Source organism: Nymphalis io, chromosome 11 (assembly GCF_905147045.1).
Source record: "Nymphalis io chromosome 11, ilAglIoxx1.1, whole genome shotgun sequence".
Lineage (NCBI taxonomy): Eukaryota > Metazoa > Arthropoda > Insecta > Lepidoptera > Nymphalidae > Nymphalis > Nymphalis io.
Genome location: NC_065898.1, coordinates 4,737,388 through 4,750,777, shown reverse-complemented (window position 1 = coordinate 4,750,777; position 13,390 = coordinate 4,737,388). Strand labels below are relative to the sequence as shown.

The following is a 13,390-nucleotide window of genomic DNA, read 5'->3' as shown; positions in this document are numbered from 1 at the left end:
TAAATAAAGGCCTTTTTTAAACATCAAATTATATTTCGGGTGCTATGTTTTTGTAGGTTTGAGCACGTTTTAGTTTAAAAATCTACTTCCATCATTTGTTAGAATGTTTGACACAGTGGTCATAGTGAATGAATTTTGGGTTTCGGTTGGACATTTATTTAGAGGTTATCATAATAAGGCTTAAATTTTAACGATCGATTCATTGTTTAATGTGACAAAAGCATAGACAAAAATATATGTGTTACAAAAAAATATGAACATCGTAAATTATAATACTTGCTTAATGTCAGCTTAAACAGATGTTGAGCGCTTGTAGGAAAACAAATATCTTATATATTTTATTATAATATTATATAAAAAATAAACCAAATATATCGTCTTTTTTGTGTCAATGATATCAATTTAATTAATTCTGTTCATGAAGAAGTTATAAAGACATTAAAATAACATAGAACTAATAAGGAAATGAACTAATTAAAATATATTGCAACACGCGTGATAACAATCAATCAACTTTATTTACATACCTACACACGTCTACTATAAACAAAACATAAATATTCAAATAAAACGCTTTCTTCAATTATATAAAAATCTTTTGGTCTTGATATAAGGCCGCAGACTTGGAAGTCCTGGATTCAATTCCCAAGTCCAATAAAAAATTTTTGGGGTTTTCTGTCACAAAATTCTCAGTAGCAGCCCGGAGTCTGGAAGTTGCAAGTGTATACACTTTCGTGCCTCGGAAAGTACGTAAAGCCGTTGGTCCTGCGCCTGAACTTATTCCAGTCGTGTCAGATTGCCGTCCCATCGGAGTGCACCTGTTTTTGTGCACACACTTGTGCACTATAATATCTCCTGCGTAGTTGGCTAATCACTCTTGAGATTAGCCGCCGTGGCCAAAATCGGTCTGGAGGACATACTATCGAAATTTAATTTTTAACATAATTTAATATATATTTAACAAACTCACTGAAAATTACCGCAATTGGATTTTTGGTAAAAAAAATACTATACATAAATCTGTTACGGCGAGTATAGTAAATATATATATATAATTTTTTTAAGGTAATTACTATACAAGCTCACGCTGGTGTAAACTTTTTTGGTTAACTTAAACTTTTTCTGGGTTTTCTCATCAATACAAAAAGCATTCCTATTGATCTCTATTAAAATATCGTAAGGAAACCTGACGGTGCCACAACAAATTCTGACTCAATCGAACAAATCATGGAACGTTTTTTTGGGCAGAATTATTTCGAATTCATATTCATCGTAGGAAACATAACCCTGCTGTGGGACAGAAACGAACAATATTTGTATAAAAGGAAATGTTGGATGTAATGAACTTATATTAGGACCTATAGTCTTATAACTATAGTCTTGAACTTTTTTTTCTTACTTCTAAAAACCTTTAAATAATCTTAACTAATATTATTAATGCGAAAGTTTGTTTGTTACGCTGTAACGTCTTAACTAATCAACCGATCTTCATGCAAGTTTGCATCATGTAAGGGGTACAGAAAATAACATAAATCCCACCCATTCACACGTCGACGAAGCCGAAACTCACGCTGGTGTAAACTTTTTTGGTTAACTTAAACTTTTTCTGGGTTTTCTCATCAATACAAAAAGCATTCCTATTGATCTCTATTAAAATATCGTAAGGAAACGTGACGGTGCCACAACAAATTCTGACTCAATCGAACAAATCATGGAACGTTTTGTTGGGCAGAATTATTTCGAATTCATTGTAGGAAACATAACCCTGCTGTGGGACAGAAACGAGCAATATTTGTATAAAAGGAAATGTTGGATGTAATGAACTTATATTAGGACCTATAGTCTTATAACTATAGTCTTGAACTTTTTTTTCTTACTTCTAAAAACCTTTAAATAATCTTAACTAATATTATTAATGCGAAAGTTTGTTTGTTACGCTGTAACGTCTTAATCAACCGATCTTCATGCAAGTTTGCATCATGTAAGGGGTACAGAAAAGAACATAAATCCCACCCATTCACACGTCGACGAAGCCGCAGGCGGAATCTAGTAATATACAAATGATAATATGCCCGTATATTCAATTGAATTTATTGTGTTAGTTCAAACCAAGTTGTAGGTATATTTTAGTAAAACCTTATATGGATTTTTGTATAAATTGTATAATTTAAAATTTAATGTAAACGAACCCATTGTATTTATGAGTCACACACACGTTTTAAAAGCGTTTACGTGAATTGAATTGACACATAACAAGCTATCTACTCTGCTATACTATTCGCGAAAATAAACCATGTTTTTTTTAGTTAAATGTCAAAGTGGCTCAATTCGTTACGGATCGCCTTACTTTGTTTTAAATACTGTAATGTTTCGCCGATTCGCGGTCTGCATTTCAAAGAACTAATTACTAATAATGGAAAAGGATTGGTATACGTACAATATTTCAATTATATTTCTTTATATTTACTTAAAATATTGACGAGACATATGTAGACGAATAAGTAGATTATTTTAATTATAATGACGTGAAGTGATTTTTTTAGATAATAACTATAAAACAGAAAGTATATTTACACAAAGAATGAAGAAATAAGAAATAGAGATAAGAAGAATATAAAAATAGTAAATGTCATCTCGTCTGGGTAGGTACCACCCACTCATCAGATATTCTACCGCAAAACAGCAGTACTTGTTATTGTTGTGTTCCGGTTTGAAGGTTGAGTCGGCCAGTGTAATTACAGGCACAAGGGACATAAAATCTTAGTTCCCAAGGTTGATGGCGCATTGGCTATATAAGCGATAGTTGACATTTCTTACAATGCCAATGTCTAAGGGCGTTTGGTGACCACTTACCATCAGGTGGCCCATATGCTCGTCCGCTTTCCTATACTATAAAAAAAAATTGTTTTTTCTATATCTATATACAACTTGTCCTACAGCTGGACTAAGAGCTTTCGGTTCGAGGTGATGTTTCAGAGCTTATTCGAATGCTCTTCTCCAAAGCAAGTTGGTAAATACACATGTGGCAGAATTGCACCCGACACGTGCAAATTATATAAGAATGATAAACCCAAAATAAACACTTGAAAACTCAGAGATGCTTGCCCGTGTAATCTTCCTTTAAAGTTATATATTGTTTAATACAGTTGTATATATTGTATAATACAGTTGTATTTATTCTAAGAGTATTAAATCTTGCATTCATTATTTTATCTATACTCAATCACTAGAATATTGATATCGTACATTACGCTAGAATTAAATAATGGTCATTGGCATATATAAATATGATATTTTTATTGACTTTAACTATATTTCCGCTACTTTTTAAGTGATTTTCCTACCGGTTCTTCTAGGTAGAAGATTCTAGACAAGTCGTACGTACCTTTACGTATAATTTATCTTTTTAAATAATAATTTAAATAAAGTATATTTTTATTTATGGTTTTAAATATATTTTTTTTATATATATGCGCCGGGATGGCAAATGACTCTACTCCACCTGATGGTAAGTGGTAGTAGAGTCCAAACGTGACGACGGCCAGTACAGTCGGGAAGAATGTTCTGTACTAGCCGTCCCCGCCTTGCCGGCCCGCAAGATGCCTCTTCACGCCTCGTTTGAAGGAACCCGGGTTGTAAGAGGAGGGGAACACGTGAGCTGGTAAGGAATTCCATTTTTTGGTAGTGCGACAAAGAAAGGAGTTGCCAAATTTCTTTGTGCGCGATGGAATTGATGTCACACTTAGGCGGTGACATCGAGAACCAACTCGCGTGGACTTAAGAAGGAACGGGGAAGCAGGAATTAGAGAGAATAATTCCTCAGAGCACTCGCCGTGATACAGTCGATAGAAAGCGCTCAGTGCTGCTATCTCGCGACGCAATTGTAAAGGTTCAAGGGTGTTTGTGACCTTTACGTCGCCAATAATGCGTACTGCAACCGGTCCAAGGCCTCCAGTAGGTACTTAGCGGAGCCATCCCAAAGGTGCGAGCAATATTCAACGCAAGACCGTACCTGTGTTTTGTATAACAGGCACAGTTGTTGTGGCGTGAAAAAACGCCGCACCTTGTTCAGAACTCCGAGTTTCCGTGAAGCTGTTTTTATAATAGCCTCGATGTAATCCCTTCGAATAAGGTCGCAGCGAACGTCCATCCCCAGCATGGCGATTTTGCTCTGTATCATCAGCGGTGTGCCACAGAAGGAGGGATGAGGGTAAAATGGTGACTTGTACGCTGCGAGAGCGCAACCTGTGTTTTCTTGGCATTAAACTCAACAAGATTATCAGAACCCGATTTGGCGATGAGTTCTAACGTCCTATCGAGTTCAATGACAAGATCCTTCCGCCTCTCCTCAGTTTCCGCCCGCCCAGCCATTGCGCGTCCGTGGTATCCACCATGCACTGTACTATCATCTGCATAGCAATGTATGTTCCCAAGAGAGAGCATATCATTGATCTGCAAAAGAAAGAGTGTGGGAGATAGCACAGATCCCTGGGGGACCCCAGCATTCACTACATAGAATTGTGAAGCGCAACCATCTACTAAAACACGAAGGCTACGCTTGTGTAGGAAGCTGGCAATCCAAGTGCATAGCTGAGCAGGCAGACCATAGGCCGGTAGCTTGGAGAGAAGACTTCTGTGCCAGACCCTGTCGAAAGCCTTGGAGATATCGAGGCTGACAGCCAACGATTCTCCATGCTTGTCGATAGCTTCATCCCAGAGGTGTGTTACGTACGCTAGAAGATCACCTGTGGACCGTTTTGGTCGAAACCCGTACTGACGATCATTAATTAGACAGTGATCTTCTAGGTAATGGATCAGTTGGTTGTTTAGAATCCGTTCCATCACCTTACAAAGTACTGAGGTGATAGCTATTTGTCGATAATTTGCCGGGTCAGACCGATCCCCTTTTTTGGGAACCGCTTGCACATTAGCTCTTCTCCAAGCCTCCGGCACACATCCCGAAGAGAGAGAAAGTTGGAACAGGCGCGTTAACACAGGAGACAGCTCCGCCGCGCACTTCTTCAGCACTATGGCTGGTATTCCATCGGGACCGCTAGCTTTCCGTATATCAAGTGATTGCAGCTCCGCACGCACATCACGTTGCCTGATTTTAATGTCAGGCATCTTGTGGCCACATGAAGGTATTGTTGGTGGCAGCGCACTACAATCATCGATCACAGAGTTGTCGGCAAAGAGTTTAGCCAGGAGGTCGGCTTGCTCCTGCGCACTGTGAGCTTGCGATCCGTCCGAATTTCTGAGCGGTGGCAGCGAAGGTTGGCAGAAATTGTTTTGCACAGACTTGGTCAGACGCCAGAAGCTACGGGAGCCCCTAGGATGCGAAATAAGGTCATGACCAATCTGTACAATGCGCTGTGCATCCGCTCTCGTGTATTCCTACAGGACTTGGAATTTTTATTGTAGTTTGCTTTCAGTGAGTCAATGTTAGATGCCCCGCTAACGTAGACGTTGATCCACGCGCGATATGCCGCCTGCTTAGATGATACAGCGTCGGCACATTCACAAGTGAACCAACGGTTACGCGTACCCCTACTGATGAGATCTGAGCTAAGAATGTAGTATTCCATTCCTAACATGATCTCATCAGCAACAGCAGCGGCACTAGCTGTCGGGTCATTCCCACTGAAGCAACGTTCCTTTCAAGGGACTGACGCATAGTAATCGCGCATACCGTCCCAATCTGCCGACTTATAGTGCCAAACGCGACGTTTGCATACCGCTGATGGCGGCAGCTTGGCCTGTGACACTTTGGTAGATATAAGGCCGTGATCCGAAGAACCAAGTTACAGTAACCAATTTACAGTAGCTGTTTGTAAATATCCCACGGCTGGGCAATGGCTTACTCTCAAATTAAGGTTTTAGAGCTTTGTACTTATTCCACCACGCTGCACCAATACGGCTTGGTGGATACTCATGTGGCAGAAGCTCAATCAACACATGCGAGACGAGCTTGAACCCTTAATCTTCGGTTAAGATTCCAGTTTTCTAGCTACTTTAATCTTAACGTTTTTTTATTTCTATAGCAATCTCGGCTTCAACAAATAGATGTAGATATAAATGAATTTCAATAAATAGTATAGTGTCAAATTTTAACACAAGTAATCGATTTTATTAACGTTTCATACATACACTATTTACATATAATTAGTGCATGGTATATTGTATTTGATTAATTCTATACAATTCTGAACATAAAGGATAAATCATTAATCATTGATTTCCTTAACTGAATGGTCACACAATATTATATACAGTCATAACAAACAGTTAAATAAATAACTAAAGTAATACCTATTAGGAATACTAAAGAAACAGTATTTAATTTTAGGAGGAAAAATACTAACACTAAACTCAATTCACCTAAACTTTTATGATGTAGGTTTTATTTTTTTAAAGCATACTTTATATTTCTATTTCTCCCAATGTTCTCTCTATTTTGTTATGTGTTACTCTACTATTTTAAGAACATAAAAAGATAACATATTTTCCTGTTAATTTCGTAATTTATAGGCCAATATACTAATAAAGGCAACCTCCGTGGCATGTTCATTACAATCCGATCAGTGGTTATATCGCGAAGAGATATGATGATGAACAAATGTCGTCTGCATTACTTACTATAGCTGGCTAGGGCAGGCATTATTGATTTTTTTGTGTTTATAATTCCCGTGCTTCCCGTAAACGTAGAAGGAAGGAAGAGGGTGTCGTGAGGTAACCTTACTGTTGGATGAATTTCTGACATATAAGGCGTAGACGAATGGACATATGTATATATTACCAGTAACAGTAAATAGTTTGAAAATGTTTACTATTGTGCCATATGTTAATATCGTACTAAATAATAAAAAAACCTAAATTATATTCAGTCTGTTTAAATAATCTAAACTACATGTAATTGAAACGATCTCGTTTTTTATTCGCTCAGTGGCCAATGTTGAAGAATAATTGCGTTCCGTTCATTACGCGATCGTCACTGACAGGAATCGGCTACTATATTGCGTGTACACAAGTTGATATTTATCTCGAGATATACACAATTATGTGTTTGTGTTATATAATGCGGGTATTGAACTCTATTGGGATTTAATAGTATAAAGACGGTTGCACATGCTGAATACTTACTACAATACAAATAAATAATGGCGTGTTCGCAGTTTCTTCTGTCCACTTTAATTTCATTTGAAACCTTACGGCCTAAGGCTGCGGTTACATGTTACCTTAAATAGACAATACTATTTATTTTTATAGCGATTGTATTAGTTTAATTGAGAAAGTTTTGAAAAATGTAAACATATAAATGTTAAGTATAAAAAAAGACATCGACAAATGCTTTTTATTTTTATTAACTTTCAACAATTTTCAACTACCAAAGTATAACAAATTTAATGTAACATGCACTTGACTGTACATTAAGCTCTCTAAAGTTCTAAATGGGCGTCTAGAAATAATAAATATCATTAAATAATTAAAAAATATATACATACATATAACAATTAAGTATATAAAAAACATTTCCTCTACGCATAAGGTGACCGATGCAACCCCTAAACAAATAAACACTGCATGTTAGAAGCCTGTGGGTATAATTTGTTGGATTGTGATGTAAGCATCTATTAGGTGCGCTTTGGGGATAAGACTGACTCGTATATAATGACGTCAAAGTGTATAACGCTCTCATGCGCCCTCTTCGTCGCTGCATGATACCTATTTTAATATAAGTGAATAAATAAATATTTTTATTTCTTACTAATTGAATTGTATGTTTTTATTTATTTTACTTCGCATTTTCTTTCAATAATCATCAATGGTATTCGTATCGATCGGGCGTGTCGTTATGGCCACATTTCTTTGCTTATTTTTCTATGTAAATATACAAATAAAAAAGTGGTGGTAAAAAAAAATCGTTAACATTTTCTTTTAACACAACACACGAACATTAAACAGATAAGTAGTTTTATCTCGAACTAATTCCACTAATATAATATGAAAATTTATAATTGGTAGTTGAATACTTCTTAAAAATATAAATACATGAAACAAAATTATCATTAAGTGTGAAAAGGGTAAAATTTTTCATGCACACGTGTTTCCTTTAATGCAAACTCTTGATAAATTATTTATTGAACATATTTCCTTTGAAAAACAAATACGACACTTGAATATATTAAATTATTTTATTTTTATTACTTTGTAAAGTTTCTTTCCTTTAAAGAAGTGACGTCAGCGCATAGTTTGTTTTCTATTTTATTAATAGAAATAATTACAATTACGTAAAATCCATAAATGATAAAGTTAGTTAGATAATAAGTCTCTAAGCCACATTAAAGACTTTTTTCTAGTTATGTATGCAAATTTATTTTAGCAAGCAAGGTTATTCATAGACCTGACGCTAATAATATAGAGAATTGCTTTAAATTGCTACATAACAGCAACTTAACAAATAAATGGCTGGATCTAGTTTTTCATTTAAATTTCGATATCAAATATCAACAATATATTTAAAAAATGAGCACGAATTTAAATCTTGCAATCATTAATCATTTACGGCCATATTTATAAACGTTGTTTTGATAAAAACTGCTTTCGCTCTTTCTTTCATTATTGATTTGACATTCAAAATAAGAATACATCACTTTAACGAAACGACCGTCTATTGCGCACAAACCGTTGTTACAGTTCAATAAATCTTTATATGTATATATAATTCTTCAGTACACGTGTAGCTACTGTTGTCACTGAACTCCTTTCAAACGGCTGGACCGATTTTATAATAATAATAATAATATCCTGGGACTTTATTCACACACGGCCATCTGATCCCAAATTAAGCAGAGCTTGTGCCATGGAAACCAGACAACTGATATACTACATATACTACTTTTCTTTTGTAAATACATACTTATATAAATAATTACACCCAGACTCAGGACAAACAGACATGTTCATGCACACAAATGTCTGTCCTGGGTGGGAATCGAACCCACAACCTTCGGCGTGAAAGGCAGGTACCTACCAACCACGCTAAACGACTCGTCAAATTTTGATGTATCTTTCTGTATTTGAATGGGTCACTGTATGAGTTAGATTGGATTGAATGTGACGATCTTCGATTTTGCCCGTACGAAGTCGGGACGAGCAGCCGATTCATAAAATATATTTACATGCAATGTTGACGATATTTATATTGAGTAAGATATATCTATTATTTACGTATTCACTGTGTGTGTGTCCTGCTATTATAATTCTCAGCGCTTTAATGTTTCCTTCACACTGTTTTGATTTACAGTCCGATAGGAAGACGTATATGAATGTAAAAATCATTTTATATCAGTCCTTTTTGCGCAATAGCGATTCATATTTATTCAAATAGAGAAATACTTTGAAACTGTGCGAGTTAAAAAAACGTGAAATAAATAAAACTAACCTTTTTCTTTTATCTTATATTTAAATAGTTGCAAGCCTGTGAATCCCGTTAAACATATCAGAAGTAAACTTTTCTTCGAGCGTTACACATGAAAAGTTGCATTTAAATTAAAAAATTAAGTTACCTACAATACGACCTTGAAATTTAACTCGTGTCACTCAAACAAGTTTTTCTTTAAAACTATTTCTCGTAACTTTAAATATTAAATTCTTTAAACTAATTTCTGTAAATTAATTTATATTTAATAATATATAAGTGCAATCTAACAAAATAGAATGAACCGTAATTGCGTCACGGCGCGAATATCACCGGATGTGTCTTAGGATCTTAAGTTACTGTGTACAATGGCGCACAGCGAATAGCGTCTTTTTTTCGCGAGTTGCTTATGGCCGAATTGTTTTAGATTGTTTTATATAATTAGTACACTTTTAGGAAGCGAGACGTGTTAATTAAACAATAAAACCGGTAGCGAACATGGATAAACGTTATTTTACGTCGGTCAATGTGAGTATAGTTATATAATTTGAAATACTATAATAGACGACTGACTTACATTTTATTTGCTTATTTACGTGTTTATAGTCTTATTTAAATTATATTTATGAAAATGCGTGTCGAGTACTTGGTAAAATTAAACAGAAATCTTTCACGTCCCCACAGCTTAAATTCTCGAGATATAGTAAGTTCATACCCAGATTATGGATATATAAGCTATGTAGACAAGTGTTTATGAGCCCGGCGCTAAATTTTGTGTGTGGGTTGTGTCTTTCTCAGACAAGATTTTGATGACAAAATTTAATATACTACCTTTCATGAGCTATTTTATTGTATTAACGACGATATTTTTTTTGTTGGTTCCAAGTTTAAATTCTACCTACATGATATCTTTACAGACTTACTCATTAAATCTTACTAAATCTACCTACCTAAAGTGAGATTTGCATTGTCTGGTGATCTCTACTGGGCATAATCCGGCCCTGGTTATGGTCGCTATAGCTTAATATAAATTAAATTATATATACGCATATATTCAGTTATATGTTACCGACTTAATGAAAGAAAAACGTGCATTTGAACCGAAAGTATTGAGTTATGGTTCCAAGACCCCTTGGGAATTTTTGTGTAAAGAAAGTAAAGTTACCTCCTGTAAATATTACTATTGCTTGCCAAAAGCCTTTTCTCCTCTTGAGGAATAACTATCATTGAGCCTACATAGCTCGTGCGGGTTGATTCACATCTAGGATTTAACACATGCAGGTTTCCTCACGATGTTTTCCTTAACATTTACGAGACTAATTAATTATTAACATTAATTAAGCACCTGAAAGGTCAGTAGTGTTTGCCTGGGTAATGAGGTATTCCCGATGCTATTCCTTAATGTTTTCTTCTCCATTTAATTAATTAATTTACTTAGTTTAATTGGCAGAAAAGAGTACCTTACAACTGAGTTTCTTGCCGATTATTTTCTATATAAACCTTGCCAACGGATTAATTTAATCTTGTAATAAGTGACGATTTCAAAAGATTTTTTTTGTTATAAATACAATTTAAATTTATTTTAACTTATAATTTTTTTATGGCATAGTTTTAAGCTACTGTATTGAACATTGAGAAATATGGTACTGCTCTTTAATTTGCAATAATTAAATTGTGATAATTTATACGTGTACATAGGCAATATAAATGAGTATGTATGTATCAAAGACACCGCCGTCGTGCGTATTGTGCAAATTCTACTGTACTGTGTATAAATACCACATAAGTTCCACACGTACTACTCCATTCACAAATATCGAAATAAAATCATACTCTTTGATAGTTGTGCTAACTACATTGTATTTCACATAAATTACTGTTTTTTTTAGATCCTATGGACCGCCCTGTCACTAGCCTTGGGCTACGAGCTTCAAGGTCAAATTATCCGAGGAGTGCCTTGCGTGAAACGAAATTTTCAACTCTATTGTCCGACCGCCGGTAATACGTATCCTATGTAAGTATTGTTTCGCTAATTTATTTTAAAAAAATGATTAAAATAGGTAGATACTTAAGTATTTGGTAACTTTAAAATTAGATTAATTTGATTGTGTTTAAAAAGCTATTTATTTCTACCTTGATGTCGTAATTTTTATTAACTTGTCCTTAAAAATTTCTTAACACCCTATTTGCAAATTTTTCTTCCTCATCTTATCTATGAGTAGGGACAGATACTTAAAAAAAACATAAAGTTATTCGTTATACTACGCCTCTTATTCGACCATCAATTGGATCAAGTACAATCAAACAATGTTATTTTTTATATAAACATTTATACAAATTATATAAGACACACAATATAAAAACAAATTTACTGGCAGCGAGAACTCATTACCATTTTTTTTTTTCAGAGATAAAATCGAAACTTTCATAGATGAGAATAAAGCGTTAATAAAGCGAATGTACGGATCATTTACAATACCGGGGGGAAACAGAGTGCGTAGAGCTCCGGGTGTACCTGACATGCATTCTGGGGACTCCTACTTCCGACATGCTCGGCAGACAAAGCCTTCATTACCTGACACACAGTCAGTCAACAATACTGGGAGGTACGTAAACTAAATAAGTTTTTGCTCTCTAAACACACCTCACTCTAGAATCTAGAATCTTTCTTTTGTAATCAATCCCGCAAAACTATGACGTCACGCAGCACATGAGTCATTGTTAGTGACAATGAAAGATATTAAAAAGTATACCGTGTCCGTACGTGTTGTAAAAATAATTGGTATATGTATTTCAAATCATATCATGGTTAATGTCAAAATTCTTTCAAATTATAATAATATTGGTTCAAAGTTAAACGGAGATCTGAAAGAGAAGAAGCGACTCTTATTCCCAAAAACGGTTATGTGTGATGTCGGGAACATTAATTTTATTGCAGCTTGCAGGAAATAAATTGCTCAAAGTGATATCTCACGTGTTCTAAGTCCCAATGTCAAATCTATTTGTTGAGGCATTTCGCCGAGATATTTGAAAACACTTTGCTACTGATAGGTTCATAGAGAGGTATCACACAACCTCGGTTACTTTTACGCCAAACTGCAATATTATTTTCTCGTACTTATATTATCTGCCTAGCGATGTTATAAATCGCTGATTCGATCCCGTGCGCTTAATTGCAGGGGTAAATAGGAATATTAATCATTAAAAAAAAGTTAAACTGGAATCATAATATGAAAATATATTTTTGCAGGATAGACGCCTGCGAAAGTAAAACAGAAATAATGACACCGTATTGGGCGCTTAACTCGGCGAGGAAGTTACGAGCAATAGTCAACACTATGCATTTCGAACAAGCTATACATCAAGAAGTTTGCAGGTAAATCAGTCTCCTAAATATTACGTCCTGACGTATGAAATTGGCGTTTTGTACGGGAGGAATATTTTTTTTTTGTAAAATATATTTAATTATTCAAAGTATGCACCGTTGTTATCTATGCAGTTCTGCCGTCTCAAAGGTAGTTCATTGATCCCTTTACTAAAAAACCATGGGGGCGAGAATCAATAAACTCTATGAAGGTGGCTTGGACTGCCGCATCGGTGGCTGTCGCAGACATTCCAATTGAATCTCATCTAACTTAGTAGTTGTTTGTTGTGCAGTGTGTGGTCTTGCGTTTTTGTGAAGCAGCAGTGGCCTAGAAAGATTGACCAATCTCGGTTGTTTAGCGGCTAGTTCTTCCTTCATGGTTTACAGTTGCTGACAATAGACAGCTGTAGTGAACGACACCGGCGCTAGTCCACCAAACACTCACAAGTAACTTTTTCTGAGAATATTTTCGTTTAGGGCAGGATTTGGCTGGGTCTCCAGGGTTCAGCCATTGCGACGAGCGCTTCCGATTATCGTATAGTATCCACTTTTCATCACAAGTAATGATTGGATTTACAATCCCTTCATTATTGTGTCGGTTGAGCAAA

The 13,390-nt window shown here is 35.3% G+C and overlaps 1 protein-coding gene across 2 annotated transcripts in view; it reads left to right on the top strand.

The window, feature by feature from the left end:
* LOC126771851 (protein spaetzle 3) overlaps positions 1-13,390 on the top strand; it is a 44,946-nt gene that overhangs the window by 26,721 nt on the left and 4,835 nt on the right. For both annotated transcript variants that reach the window (XM_050491991.1, XM_050491990.1), the window contains exons 4-6: positions 11,308-11,432; positions 11,827-12,024; positions 12,669-12,794. In XM_050491991.1, coding sequence (XP_050347948.1) covers positions 11,308-11,432; positions 11,827-12,024; positions 12,669-12,794 — 449 coding nt within the window. The remainder of the gene's footprint in view (positions 1-11,307; positions 11,433-11,826; positions 12,025-12,668; positions 12,795-13,390) is intronic.